The following is a 16,151-nucleotide window of genomic DNA, read 5'->3' as shown; positions in this document are numbered from 1 at the left end:
CTACTGGAACTCTCTCTCACACACTACTGGAACCCTCTCATACACACAACTGAAACACTCATACACTACTAAACAACTCTCACACACTACTGGAACCTTCTCATACACACTACTGAAACACTCTCATACACACTATTGAAACACTCTCATACACACTACTAAACAACTCTCACACACACTACTGGAACCCTCTCATACACGCTACTGAAACACTCTCATACACACTACTGAAACACTCTCATACACACTGCTAAATAACTCTCACACACTACTGGAACCCTCTCTCACACACTACTGGAACCCTCTCATACACACAACTGAAACACTCATACACACTACTAAACAACTCTCACACACTACTGGAACCCTCTCATACACACTACTGAAACACTCTCATACACACTACTGAAACACTCTCATACACACTGCTAAATAACTCTCACACACACTACTGGAACCCTCTCTCACACACTACTGGAACCCTCTCATACACACAACTGAAACACTCATACACACTACTAAACAACTCTCACACACTACTGGAACCCTCTCATACACACTACTGAAACACTCTCTTACACACTACTGAAACACTCTCATACACACTACTAAACAACTCTCACACACTACTGGAACCCTCTCATACACACTACTGAAACCCTCTCATACACACTACTGAAACACTCTCATACACACTGCTAAATAACTCTCACACACACTACTGGAACCCTCTCTCACATACTACTGGAACCCTCTCATACACACAACTGAAACACTCATACACACTACTAAACAACTCTCACACACTACTGGAACCCTCTCATACACACTACTGAAACACTCTCTTACACACTACTGAAACACTCTCATACACACTACTAAACAACTCTCACACACTACTGGAACCCTCTCATACACACTACTGAAACCCTCTCATACACACTACTGAAACACTCTCATACACACTGCTAAATAACTCTCACACACACTACTGGAACCCTCTCTCACACACTACTGGAACCCTCTCATACACACAACTGAAACACTCATACACACTACTAAACAACTCTCACACAATACTGGAACCCTCTCATACACACTACTGAAACACTCTCATGCATACTACTGAAACACTCTCATACACACTACTAAACAACTCTCACAAACTCCTGGAACCCTCTCATACACACTACTGAAACACTCTCATACACACTACTGAAACACTCTCATACACACTGCTAAATAACTCTCACACACTACTGGAACTCTCTCTCACACACTACTGGAACCCTCTCATACACACAACTGAAACACTCATACACTACTAAACAACTCTCACACACTACTGGAACCTTCTCATACACACTACTGAAACACTCTCATACACACTACTGAAACACTCTCATACACACTACTAAACAACTCTCACACTACTGGAACCCTCTCATACACACTACTGAAACCCTCTCATACACACTACTGAAACACTCTCATACACACTGCTAAATAACTCTCACACACACTACTGGAACCCTCTCTCACACACTACTGGAACCCTCTCATACACACAACTGAAACACTCATACACACTACTAAACAACTCTCACACAATACTGGAACCCTCTCATACACACTACTGAAACACTCTCATACACACTACTGAAACACTCTCATACACACTACTAAACAACTCTCACAAACTACTGGAACCCTCTCATACACACTACTGAAACACTCTCATACACACTGCTAAATAACTCTCACACACACTACTGGAACCCTCTCTCACACACAACTGAAACACTCATACACACTACTAAACAACTCTCACACACTACTGGAACCCTCTCATACACACTACTGAAACACTCTCATACACACTACTGAAACACTCTCATACACACTACTAAACAACTCTCACACACTACTGGAACCCTCTCATACACACTACTGAAACCCTCTCATACACGACTGAAACACACTCATACACACTACTGAACAACTCTCGTACACACTACTGAAACACACTCATACACACTACTGAACAACTCTCACACACACTACTGTAACCCTCTCATACACACTACTGAAACCCTCTCATACACTCTACTGAAACACTCTTATAGACACAAGTAAAACATACTCATACATATTACTGAACCACTCTCCTGCACACAAGTGAAACGCTTATACGCAGTACTGAAACACTCTCATACACGCTATTGAAACACTCTCATTCAAACATGTGCATTTTTTTCTCTCTCACACACACACTCCTGACACCCTCTCATACGCACTACTGAAACATTTGCATACACACAAGTGAAACACCTATACACACTACTAAAACACTCATACACAATATTGAAACACTCATACACATTACTGAAACGCTCTTATACAAACTACTAAAACGCTCTAATACCAACAACTAAATATTTTTTTCTCTCACGCACACTACTGAAACTCTTATATACAGACGACTGAAACAATCTCATACGCACTACTGAAACCCTTTCATACAGACTACTGAAACACTCTCATACACACAAGTGAAACGTTTATACACACTACTGAAACACTCTCATACAAACAACTGAATGGTTTTTTTCTCACACACACTACTGAAACCCTTTCATACACACTACTGAAACACTCCTATACACACTACTGATCTGTTTCCCTCTCATACAAACAATTGAATTTTTTTTCTCTCACCCACTACTGGAATCTTTCCATACACACTACTGAAACACTTTCATACGCACTACTGAACCACTCTCGTACACACAAGTGAAACGGTTATACACACTACTGAAACACTCTCATACAAACAACTGAATGGTTTTTTTCTCACACACACACTACTGAAACCCTTTCATACACACTACTGAAACACTCCTATACACACTACTGATTTGTTTCCCTCTCATACAAACAATTGCTTTTTTTCCCTCTCACACACTCCTGAAATCCTTCCATACACACTACTGAAACACTCTCATACACACAAGTGAAACGCCGATACACACTACTGAAACACTTTCATACGCACTACTGAAACGCTCTCATGCAAACTACTGAAACGCTCTTATACAAACAACTGGATATTTTTTTCTCTCACACATACTACTGAAACACTCTCATACACACTACTGAAATGCTCTCATACACACAAGTAAAACACTTACATATTACTGAAACGCTCTCATACACAATAGTGAAATTCTCTCATACACACTGCTGAAAATGTTTTCTCTCATGCACACTAATGAAACCCTCTCATACACACTACTAAATCACTCTCATACACACTACTGAAACGCTCTCATACACAATAGTGAAATTCTCTCATACGCACTACTGAAACTGAGAGCGTTTTATTCATGTGTATGAGAGAATACTTTTTCGGTTGTGTGTGTGAGAGCATTTCAGTAGTGTGTGTAAGCGCACATTCTAAATAAAGTCCCTAGCAGCTCCTCATATCGTGTGCTCACCACACTTACCGATGTCACAGTTTTTGCCGCTGAAGTTTTCGCCACACCAGCAAATGTAAGAATTGACGCCATCTTGGCACACGCCATCATTCTGGCAAGGGGGGGGCTTGCACTGGTCGCCATCTGCGCACGTGTATAACACACACACACACACACACACACACACACACACACACACGCATGAGCACACCGAGAGTCCACAGTGATGGCCGACGTGGAGAACTCACCTACGTACCCCGCCCAGAATTCCATCTGGAAACAAGGAGACGGTCAAGGAAGCTTCGATGACATCATCATTGTGTAAGTGTGTGTGTGTGTGTGTTCTTGTATTTCTACCCTTCTTGAGACATCAACAAGGAAAAGTAGCTTCCATATGAGGAGGTGATGACATAAATCATGGTCCCGATATGGAAAACCATTGCATCTAATAGAGAATGTCTCATTAGCACCCCTGGTGGTGAAATCTATCATAATTAGGGTGGTCCCAAAAAGGAGGGATTTTTCAAATGGACTGTGTGTCGGTTGTAAAAGTGCTCCCCCTCTGGTCAACATTGATTGATTGATTGATTAATTGAGAAGTTTATTGACATCTTAAAGAATTGAATCCATGTAATGCTTTAAAAAGGCAAATGGATGGCACAAAAAGCCAAAAGGCTTGTTTCCATTGTGGTCCATTACATATTCATCACATTTGATACATTCAATAATAAAAGATATATAACCTGTAACATGTTTATAAAAAATTATGTTAAAAAATCGATAAATTATGTACATGTACACAGTATACATGTCAGGTGATTTGAAAAACAATATATACAAAAAAAAAATATATATATATATACAAAAAAAAACAATATATACAAAAACATATGAAATAACAAGTGTGTATAAGAAATAGAAATGTGACCTCTTTGGCCAAAATTAATAAAAAATAAATATTTATATATAGACATACTGTAATAACTTAAAGTAAATAATGAAGATTAAAAACCAATTACAAACGACAAAAAAAAAATATATATATACAAAAATATATATATATATATACAAAAACATATGAAATAACAAGTGTGTATAAGAAATAGAAATGTGAGCTCTTTGGCCAAAATTAATAAAAAAATAAAAAAATATTTATATATAGACATACTGTAATAACTTAAAGTAAATAATGAAGATTAAAAACCAATTACAAACGACAAAAAAAAAAATATATATATATACAAAAAAAACAATATATACAAAAACATATGAAATAACAAGTGTGTATAAGAAATAGAAATGTGAGCTCTTTGGCCAAAATTAATAAAAAATAAATAAATATTTATATATAGACATACTGTAATAACTTAAAGTAAATAATGAAGATTAAAAACCAATTACAAACGACAAAAAAAAAAAAAATATATATATATATATATACAAAAAAAAACCAATATATACAAAAACATATGAAATAACAAGTGTGTATAAGAAATAGAAATGTGAGCTCTTTGGCCAAAATTAATAAAAAATAAATAAATATTTATATATAGACATACTGTAATAACTTAAAGTAAATAATGAAGATTAAAAACCAATTACAAACGACAAAAAAAATATATATATATATATACAAAAAAAACCAATATATACAAAAACATATGAAATAACAAGTGTGTATAAGAAATAGAAATGTGAGCTCTTTGGCCAAAATTAATAAAAAATAAATAAATATTTATATATAGACATACTGTAATAACTTAAAGTAAATAATGAAGATTAAAAACCAATTACAAACGACAAATAAAAATAAATGAACTAAAAGCAGTCTTTTTCTCACAATGTGTCGACTTTTTTTTTGAAGAATTTCTCATACTCTTTCTGTTTCTGTAATATTGCAATATCTTCTCGTACAATTTTAATTATTACTTTTTAATGCAAAATGGTGACATTTGTCATATAAAATTCTGACTTTTATCACAATATTACCAGTTTTTTGTTGTTGTTGTTGTTCTTGTTTTGAGTAAAATGATGACTTTTGTCACAATTTTGCCAAGCAAAAATTCCGATTTATACTATAATATTGCCAACATTTTTTAAGTTTTATATTAAAATTGGGACTTTTGTCGAGTAAAATTGCGACTCTTTACATAAAATTGCCAACATTTTAAGCTTTTCTGGTAAAATTACGACTGCTATTTAGTAAAATTTCAACTTTTATCATAACATTGCACAAATGCTCTGTTTTTCTTGTAAAATTTTGACTTGCGTTGAGTAAAATTACGACTTTTATTATAATACTGCCAAAATTCTATATTTTTCTTGTGAAATTGTGACCTTTTTCTTGTGAAATTCTAACTCATTTTTCACAACAAGCTTTTTTATATTTGCATAGTATGTATATATTATTAATGTTGTAAATACACATCTTTATATATCTAGAAAGGCTGGTCCTAAAGAGGTAGGCATTATTCGGAGGTCTCAAGATGGTCACAAATACAAGAATGTGTGTGTGTGTGTGTGTGTGTGTGTGTGTGTGTGTGTGTGTGTGTGTGTGTGTGTGTGTTCTTGTATTTACTCTCTTCTTGAGACATGAACAAGGAGAAGTGCCTTCCATATGAGGACCGTTGAACAAGTTAGAACCAAAATCATAGTCCTAAAAATGTGGTGGAATCTATCAAAATGAGGGTGGTCCCAAAAAGGAGGGATTTTTCAAATTGACTGTGTGTCGGTTTTAAAAGTGCGCCCCCTCTGGTCAACATATGAAATAACAAGTGTGTGTAAGAAATGGAAATGCGCCCCCTTTGGCCAAAATGAATTAGAAAAAATTAATAAATATGTATATAGAGACATTCTGTAATAACATTCTATAATAATGAAGATTAAAAACCAATTCCAAAAAATTAATAAATAACTAAAAGCAGTCTTTTTCTCACAATGTGTCGACATTTTTCGTATAAAATTAGGAACAATTTCTCATTTTCTTTCTGTTTCTGTAATATTGCAATATTTTCTCGTAAAATGATTACTTTTTTTTTATGTAAAATGATTACTTTTTAATGCGAAATGGCGACAATTGTCATATACAATTTCTGACCTTTATCACAATATTGCCAATTTTTTTGTTCTTCTTGTAAAATAGTGAAGTTTTTGAGTAAATTTATGACTTTTGTCATAAATTTTGCCATGTGAAATTCTGATTATTATCATAATATTGCCAAAGTTGTAAAGTTTTCTTCTAAAATTGTGACTTTTGTCGAGTAAAAAATCCAACTCTTTTCATAAAATTGCCAAAAATGTAAGCTTTTCCTTGTAAAACCGCCAATGTTATTGAGTAAAATTCCAACTTTTATCATAACATTGCACAAATGCTCAGTTTGTCTTGTAAAACTTTGACTTGCGTTGAGTAAAATGATGACTTTTATTATAACAATGCAAAAATTCTAAGTTTTTCTTGTGAAATTGTGACCTTTTTCTTGTGAAATTCCAACTCATTTTTCACTACAAGCTTTTTTATATTTGCATAGTATGTATATATTATTAATGTTGTAAATACACATCTTTATATATCTAGAAAGGGTGGTCCTAAAGAGGTAGGCATTTTTCGGAGGTCTCAAGAAGGTAACAAATACAATAATGTGTGTGTGTGTGTGTGTGTGTGTTCTTGTATTTACACCCTTCTTGAGACATGAACAAGGAAAAGTACCTTCCATATGAGGACCGTTGAACAAGTTAGAACCGAAATCATAGTCCTAAAAATGTGGTGGAATCTATCAAAATGAGGGTGGTCCCAAAAAGGAGGGATTTTTCAAATTGACTGTGTGTCGGTTTTAAAAGTGCGCCCCCTCTGGTCAACATATGAAATAACAAGTGTGTGTAAGAAATTGAAATGCGCCCCCTTTGGCCAAAATGAATTAGAAAAAATTAATAAATATGTATATAGAGACATTCTGTAATAACATTCTGTAATAATGAAGATTAAAAACCAATTACAAAAAAATTAATAAATAACTAAAAGCAGTCTTTTTCTCACAATGTGTCGACATTTTTCGTATAAAATTAGGAACAATTTCTCATTTTCTTTCTGTTTCTGTAATATTGCAATATTTTCTCGTAAAATGATTACTTTTTTTTATGTAAAATGATTACTTTTTAATGCAAAATGGCGACAATTGTCATATACAATTTCTGACCTTTATCACAATATTGCCAATTTTTTTTGTTGTTCTTGTAAAATAGTGAAGTTTTTGAGTAAATGTATGACTTTTGTCATAAATTTTGCCATGTGAAATTCTGATTATTATCATAATATTTCCAAAGTTGTAAAGTTTTCTTCTAAAATTGTGACTTTTGTCGAGTAAAAATCCAACTCTTTTCATAAAATTGCCAAAAATGTAAGCTTTTCCTTGTAAAACCGCTACTGTTATTGAGTAAAATTCCAACTTTTATCATAACGTTGCACAAATGCTCAGTTTTTCTTGTAAAATTTTGACTTGCGTTGAGTAAAATGATGACTTTTATTATAACAATGCAAAAATTCTAAGTTTTTCTTGTGAAATTGTGACCTTTTTCTTGTGAAATTCCAACTCATTTTTCACTACAAGCTTTTTTATATGTGCATAGTATGTATATATTATTAATGTTGTAAATACACATCTTTATATATCTAGAAAGGCTGGTCCTAAAGAGGTAGGCATTATTCGGAGGTCTCAAGAAGGTCACAAATACAAGAATGTGTGTGTGTGTGTGTGTGTGTGTGTGTGTGTGTGTGTGTGTGTGTTCTTGTATTTACACCCTTCTTGAGACATAAACAAGGAAAAGTACCTTCCATATGAGGACCGTTGAACAAGTTAGAACCGAAATCATAGTCCTAAAAATGTGGTGGAATCTATCAAAATGAGGGTGGTCCCAAAAAGGAGGGATTTTTCAAATTGACTGTGTGTCGGTTTTAAAAGTGCGCCCCCTCTGGTCAACATATGAAATAACAAGTGTGTGTAAGAAATTGAAATGCGGCCCCTTTGGCCAAAATGAATTAGAAAAAATTTATAAATATGTATATAGAGACATTCTGTAATAATGAAGATTAAAAACCAATTACAAAAAAAATAATAAATAACTAAAAGCAGTCTTTTTCTCACAATGTGTCCACATTTTTCGTATAAAATTAGGAACAATTTCTCATTTTCTTTCTGTTTCTGTAATATTGCAATATTTTCTCGTAAAATCATTACTTTTGTTATGTAAAATTATTACTTTTTAATGCAAAATGGCGACAATTGTCATATACAATTTCTGACCTTTATCACAATATTGCCAATTTTTTTTGTTGTTCTTGTAAAATAGTGAAGTTTTTGAGTAAATTTATGACTTTTGTCATAAATTTTGCCATGTGAAATTCTGATTATTATTATAATATTGCCAAAGTTGTAAAGTTTTCTTCTAAAATTGTGACTCTTGTCGAGTAAAAATCCAACTCTTTTCGTAAAATTGCCAAAAATGTAAGCTTTTCCTTGTGAAACCGCCACTGTTATTGAGTAAAATTCCAACTTTTATCATAACGTTGCACAAATGCTCAGTTTTTCTTGTAAAATTTTGACTTGCGTTGAGTAAAATGATGACTTTTATTATAACAATGCAAAAATTCTAAGTTTTTCTTGTGAAATTGTGACCTTTTTCTTGTGAAATTCCAACTCATTTTTCACAACAGGCTTTTTTATATTTGCATAGTATGTATATATTATTAATGTTGTAAATACACTTCTTTATATATCTAGAAAGGCTGGTCCTTAAGAGGTAAGCATTTTTCGGGGGTCTCAAGAAGGTCACAAATACAAGAATGTGTGTGTGTGTGTGTGTGTGTGTGTGTGTGTGTGTGTGTGTTCTTGTATTTATACCCTTCTTGAGACATAAGGAAAAGTACCTTCCATATGAGGACCGTTGAACAAGTTAGAACCAAAATCATAGTCCTAAAAATGTGGTGGAATCTATCAAAATGAGGGTGGTCCCAAAAAGGAGGGATTTTTCAAATTGACTGTGTGTCGGTTTTAAAAGTGCGCCCCCTCTGGTCAACATATGAAATAACAAGTGTGTGTAAGAAATTGAAATGCGCCCCCTTTGGCCAAAATGAATTAGAAAAAATTAATAAATATGTATATAGAGACATTCTGTAATAACATTCTGTAATAATGAAGATTAAAAACCAATTACAAAAAAATTAATAAATAACTAAAAGCAGTCTTTTTCTCACAATGTGTCGACATTTTTCGTATAAAATTAGGAACAATTTCTCATTTTCTTTCTGTTTCTGTAATATTGCAATATTTTCTCGTAAAATGATTACTTTTTTTATGTAAAATGATTACTTTTTAATGCAAAATGGCGACAATTGTCATATACAATTTCTGACCTTTATCACAATATTGCCAATTTTTTTGTTGTTCTTGTAAAAAAATAGTGACATTTTTTGAGTAAATTTATGACTTTTGTCATAATTTTGCCATGTGAAATTCTGATTATTATCATAATATTGCCAAAGTTGTAAAGTTTTCTTCTAAAATTGTGACTTTTGTCGAGTAAAAATCCAACTCTTTTCATAAAATTGCCAGAAATGTAAGCTTTTCCTTGTAAAACCGCTACTGTTATTGAGTAAAATTCCAACTTTTATCATAACATTGCACAAATGCTCAGCTTTTCTTGTAAAATTTTGACTTGCGTTGAGTAAAATGATGACTTTTATTATAACAATGCAAAAATTCTAAGTTTTTCTTGTGAAATTGTGACCTTTTTCTCGTGAAATTCCAACTCATTTTTCACAACAAGCTTTTTTATATTTGCATAGTATGTATATATTATTAATGTTGTAAATACACATCTTTATATATCTAGAAAGGCTGGTCCTAAAGAGGTAGGCATTATTCGGAGGTCTCAAGAAGGTCACAAATACAAGAATGTGTGTGTGTGTGTGTGTGTGTTCTTGTATTTACACCCTTCTTGAGACATGAACAAGGAAAAGTACCTTCCATATGAGGACCGTTGAACAAGTTAGAACCGAAATCATAGTCCTAAAAATGTGGTGGAATCTATCAAAATGAGGGTGGTCCCAAAAAGGAGGGATTTTTCAAATTGACTGTGTGTCGGTTTTAAAAGTGCGCCCCCTCTGGTCAACATATGAAATAACAAGTGTGTGTAAGAAATTGAAATGCGCCCCCTTTGGCCAAAATGAATTAGAAAAAATTAATAAATATGTATATAGAGACATTCTGTAATAACATTCTGTAATAATGAAGATTAAAAACCAATTACAAAAAAATTAATAAATAACTAAAAGCAGTCTTTTTCTCACAATGTGTCGACATTTTTCATATAAAATTAGGAACAATTTCTCATTTTCTTTCTGTTTCTGTAATATTGCAATATTTTCTCGTAAAATGATTACTTTTTTTATGTAAAATGATTACTTTTTAATGCAAAATGGCGACAATTGTCATATACAATTTCTGACCTTTATCACAATATTGCCAATTTTTTTTGTTGTTCTTGTAAAATAGTGAAGTTTTTGAGTAAATTTATGACTTTTGTCATAATTTTGCCACGTGAAATTCTGATTATTATTATAATATTGCCAAAGTTGTAAAGTTTTCTTCTAAAATTGTGACTTTTGTCGAGTAAAAGTCCAACTCTTTTCATAAGATTGCCAAAAATGTAAGCTTTTCCTTGTAAAACCGCTACTGTTATTGAGTAAAATTCCAACTTTTATCATAACATTGCACAAATGCTCAGTTTTTCTTGTAAACTTTTGACTTGCGTTGAGTAAAACGATGACTTTTATTATAACAATGCAAAAATTCTAAGTTTTTCTTGTGAAATTGTGACCTTTTTCTTGTGAAATTCCAACTCATTTTTCACTACAAGCTTTTTTATATGTGCATAGTATGTATATATTATTAATGTTGTAAATACACTTCTTTATATATCTAGAAAGGGTGGTCCTAAAGAGGTAAGCATTTTTCGGAGGTCTCAAGAAGGTCACAAATACAAGAATGTGTGTGTGTGTGTGTGTGTGTGTGTGTGTGTGTGTGTGTGTTCTTGTATTTACACCCTTCTTGAGACATGAACAAGGAAAAGTACCTTCCATATGAGGACCGTTGAACAAGTTAGAACCGAAATCATAGTCCTAAAAATGTGGTGGAATCTATCAAAATGAGGGTGGTCCCAAAAAGGAGGAATTTTTCAAATTGACTGTGTGTCGGTTTTAAAAGTGCGCCCCCTCTGGTCAACATATGAAATAACAAGTGTGTGTAAGAAATTGAAATGCGCCCCCTTTGGCCAAAATGAATTAGAAAAAATTAATAAATATGTATATAGAGACATTCTGTAATAATGAAGATTAAAAACCAATTACAAAAAAATTAATAAATAACTAAAAGCAGTCTTTTTCTCACAATGTGTCGACATTTTTCGTATAAAATTAGGAACAATTTCTCATTTTCTTTCTGTTTCTGTAATATTGCAATATTTTCTCGTAAAATGATTACTTTTTTTATGTAAAATGATTACTTTTTAATGCAAAATGGCGACAATTGTCATATACAATTTTTGACCTTTATCACAATATTGCCAATTTTTTTGTTGTTCTTGTAAAATAGTGAAGTTTTTGAGTAAATTTATGACTTTTGTCATAATTTTGCCATGTGAAATTCTGATTATTATTATAATATTGCCAAAGTTGTAAAGTTTTCTTCTAAAATTGTGACTTTTGTCGAGTAAAAATCCAACTCTTTTCGTAAAATTGCCAAAAATGTAAGCTTTTCCTTGTGAAACCGTCACTGTTATTGAGTAAAATTCCAACTTTTATCATAACGTTGCACAAATGCTCAGTTTTTCTTGTAAAATTTTGACTTGCGTTGAGTAAAATGATGACTTTTATTATAACAATGCAAAAATTCTAAGTTTTTCTTGTGAAATTGTGACCTTTTTCTTGTGAAATTCCAACTCATTTTTCACAACAGGCTTTTTTATATTTGCATAGTATGTATATATTATTAATGTTGTAAATACACTTCTTTATATATCTAGAAAGGCTGGTCCTTAAGAGGTAAGCATTTTTCGGGGGTCTCAAGAAGGTCACAAATACAAGAATGTGTGTGTGTGTGTGTGTGTGTGTGTGTGTGTGTGTGTGTGTGTGTGTGTGTGTGTGTGTGTGTGTGTGTGTGTGTGTGTTCTTGTATTTACACCCTTCTTGAGACATGAACAAGGAAAAGTACCTTCCATATGAGGACCGTTGAACAAGTTAGAACCGAAATCATAGTCCTAAAAATGTGGTGGAATCTATCAAAATGAGGGTGGTCCCAAAAAGGAGGGATTTTTCAAATTGACTGTGTGTCGGTTTTAAAAGTGTTGCCCCCTCTGGTCAACATATGAAATAACAAGTGTGTGTAAGAAATTGAAATGCGCCCCCTTTGGCCAAAATGAATTAGAAAAAATTAATAAATATGTATATAGAGACATTCTGTAATAATGAAGATTAAAAACCAATTACAAAAAAATTAATAAATAACTAAAAGCAGTCTTTTTCTCACAATGTGTCGACATTTTTCGTATAAAATTAGGAACAATTTCTCATTTTCTTTCTGTTTCTGTAATATTGCAATATTTTCTCGTAAAATGATTACTTTTTTTATGTAAAATGATTACTTTTTAATGCAAAATGGCGACAATTGTCATATACAATTTCTGACCTTTATCACAATATTGCCAATTTTTTTTGTTGTTCTTGTAAAATAGTGACATTTTTTGAGTAAATTTATGACTTTTGTCATAAATTTTGCCATGTGAAATTCTGATTATTATTATAATATTGCCAAAGTTGTAAAGTTTTCTTCTAAAATTGTGACTTTTGTCGAGTAGAAATCCAACTCTTTTCATAAAATTGCCAAAAATGTAAGCTTTTCCTTGTAAAACCGCTACTGTTATTGAGTAAAATTCCAACTTTTATCATAACATTGCACAAATGCTCAGTTTTTCTTGTAAAATTTTGACTTGCGTTGAGTAAAATTACGACTTTTATTATAATACTGTCAAAATTCTATGTTTTTCTTGTGAAATTGTGACCTTTTTCTTGTGAAATTCCAACTCATTTTTCACTACAAGCTTTTTTATATTTGCATAGTATGTATATATTATTAATGTTGTAAATACACATCTTTATATATCTAGAAAGGCTGGTCCTAAAGAGGTAGGCATTATTCGGAGGTCTCAAGGAGGTCACAAATACAAGAATGTGTGTGTGTGTGTGTGTGTGTGTGTGTGTGTGTGTGTGTGTGTGTGTGTGTGTGTGTGTGTGTGTGTGTGTGTGTGTGTTCTTGTATTTATACCCTTCTTGAGACATGAACAAGGAAAAGTACCTTCCATATGAGGACCGTTGAACAAGTTAGAACCGAAATCATAGTCCTAAAAATGTGGTGGAATCTATCAAAATGAGGGTGGTCCCAAAAAGGAGGGATTTTTCAAATTGACTGTGTGTCGGTTTTAAAAGTGCGCCCCCTCTGGTCAACATATGAAATAACAAGTGTGTGTAAGAAATTGAAATGCGCCCCCTTTGGCCAAAATGAATTAGAAAAAATTAATAAATATGTATATAGAGACATTCTGTAATAACATTCTGTAATAATGAAGATTAAAAACCAATTACAAAAAAATTAATAAATAACTAAAAGCAGTCTTTTTCTCACAATGTGTCGACATTTTTCGTATAAAATTAGGAACAATTTCTCATTTTCTTTCTGTTTCTGTAATATTGCAATATTTTCTCGTAAAATCATTACTTTTTTTATGTAAAATGATTACTTTTTAATGCAAAATGGCGACAATTGTCATATACAATTTCTGACCTTTATCACAATATTGCCAATTTTTTTTGTTGTTCTTGTAAAATAGTGAAGTTTTTGAGTAAATTTATGACTTTTGTCATAAATTTTGCCATGTGAAATTCTGATTATTATCATAATATTGCCAAAGTTGTAAAGTTTTCTTCTAAAATTGTGACTTTTGTCGAGTAAAAAATCCAACTCTTTTCATAAAATTGCCAAAAATGTAAGCTTTTCCTTGTAAAACCGCTACTGTTATTGAGTAAAATTCCAACTTTTATCATAATATTGCACAAATGCTCTGTTTTTCTTGTAAAATTTTGACTTGCGTTGAGTAAAATGATGACTTTTATTATAACAATGCAAAAATTCTAAGTTTTTCTTGTGAAATTGTGACCTTTTTCTTGTGAAATTCCAACTCATTTTTCACTACAAGCTTTTTTATATGTGCATAGTATGTATATATTATTAATGTTGTAAATACACTTCTTTATATATCTAGAAAGGGTGGTCCTTAAGAGGTAAGCATTTTTCGGAGGTCTCAAGAAGGTCACAAATACAAGAATGTGTGTGTGTGTGTGTGTGTGTGTTTACACACAGTTTTCTCCTCGTCCTCAAACACCTCCCTGGCCTCCTCCATGGTGCACGTCTCCTCCTTGCACTCGCGCTCCAGGTTGCCCACCTTGACCTCCTCAAAACGGCCGCTGTTGTACCTGCGCAGGCGTTGCAGCACGCCGTGCGCCACCTGCTGCGTCACGAAGACGCCGCCTGTAGCGACACCCGCAGAACGTTCTTGAATCGCCAACCCAACACCCGATCTCCCCCATCGGCTGTGCATATCGTCACTTCCTGTTTTATTTTGAACGCCCTTATTTGGACAACATCCCCTTTCTGCGTGACCTATGACCTCCCCCCCCAACGTTTTGGTTTCAGCAGAAGGACATCACAAGCAACCCACCAGCAGGCCTCACTTACCCGTGTTTGCCGCCGTGACGCCGGCGTACGGTTCCACCGTTTGTAAGAGGAGGGCAGCCGCCAAACACACGGCCGCCATCTTCAATTTCAACACACACACACACACACACACACACACGACTCCAAAGTACAATAACACTGTTTACACTGTGTGTGTGTGTGTGTGTGTTGTTTGCGTTTGTTACGTGCTTTACATGATGCTGTTAATGGATGAGAAGAACTATGCAGCAAATGTTGAATTCATTCATTTTTGTTTATGTTCAATAATATTAGTTCATGTTTATTAATATCCATTCATGTTCAATCATGTTTATTCATGTTCATTAATATTTAGTCATTTGTCGTTCAGTATGTGTTCAGTAATGATCATTTATTGTTTATTAATATTCATTCATGTTTATTCATGTTCACTAATATTCATTTGTGTTCAATAATGTTTATTAATATTCATTTGTGTTCGATAATGTTCATTAATGTTCATTATTATTCATTTGTGTTCATTAATGTTTATTATTATTCATTTGTGTTCATTAATGTTTATTATTATTCATGTGTGTTCATTAATATTTATTATTATTCATTTGTGTTCATTAATATTTATTATTATTCATTTGTGTTCATTAATGTTTATTATTATTCATTTGTGTTCATTAATGTTTATTATTATTCATTTTGTGTTCAATAATGATCATTTATTGTTTATTAATATTCATTCATGTTTATTCATGTTCACTAATATTCATTTGTGTTCAATAATGTTTATTAATATTCAATTGTGTTCGATAATGTTCATTAATGTTCATTATTATTCATTTGTGTTCATTAATATTTATTA

At 32.7% G+C, this 16,151-nt stretch overlaps 1 protein-coding gene across 1 annotated transcript in view; it reads right to left on the bottom strand.

Moving 5' to 3' along the window:
- The window catches only part of f9b (coagulation factor IXb), a 30,234-nt gene extending 14,806 nt beyond the window's left edge, over positions 1 to 15,428 (bottom strand). Inside the window, exons 1-4 of the mRNA XM_061962932.1 lie at positions 15,317 to 15,428; positions 14,940 to 15,109; positions 3,725 to 3,749; positions 3,507 to 3,620 (exon numbers count right to left, since the gene is read on the bottom strand). Of these exons, the coding sequence (XP_061818916.1) occupies positions 3,507 to 3,620; positions 3,725 to 3,749; positions 14,940 to 15,109; positions 15,317 to 15,395 (388 nt within the window). The 5' untranslated portion in view covers positions 15,396 to 15,428. The remainder of the gene's footprint in view (positions 1 to 3,506; positions 3,621 to 3,724; positions 3,750 to 14,939; positions 15,110 to 15,316) is intronic.
- Positions 15,429 to 16,151: the final 723 nt, after the last annotated feature.

The sequence above is a fragment of the Nerophis lumbriciformis genome, linkage group LG09 (assembly GCF_033978685.3).
Source record: "Nerophis lumbriciformis linkage group LG09, RoL_Nlum_v2.1, whole genome shotgun sequence".
NCBI classification, from domain to species: Eukaryota; Metazoa; Chordata; class Actinopteri; order Syngnathiformes; family Syngnathidae; genus Nerophis; species Nerophis lumbriciformis.
The sequence above is the reverse complement of the archived record's forward strand: the minus strand, read 5'-3'. Positions and strand labels throughout refer to the sequence as shown.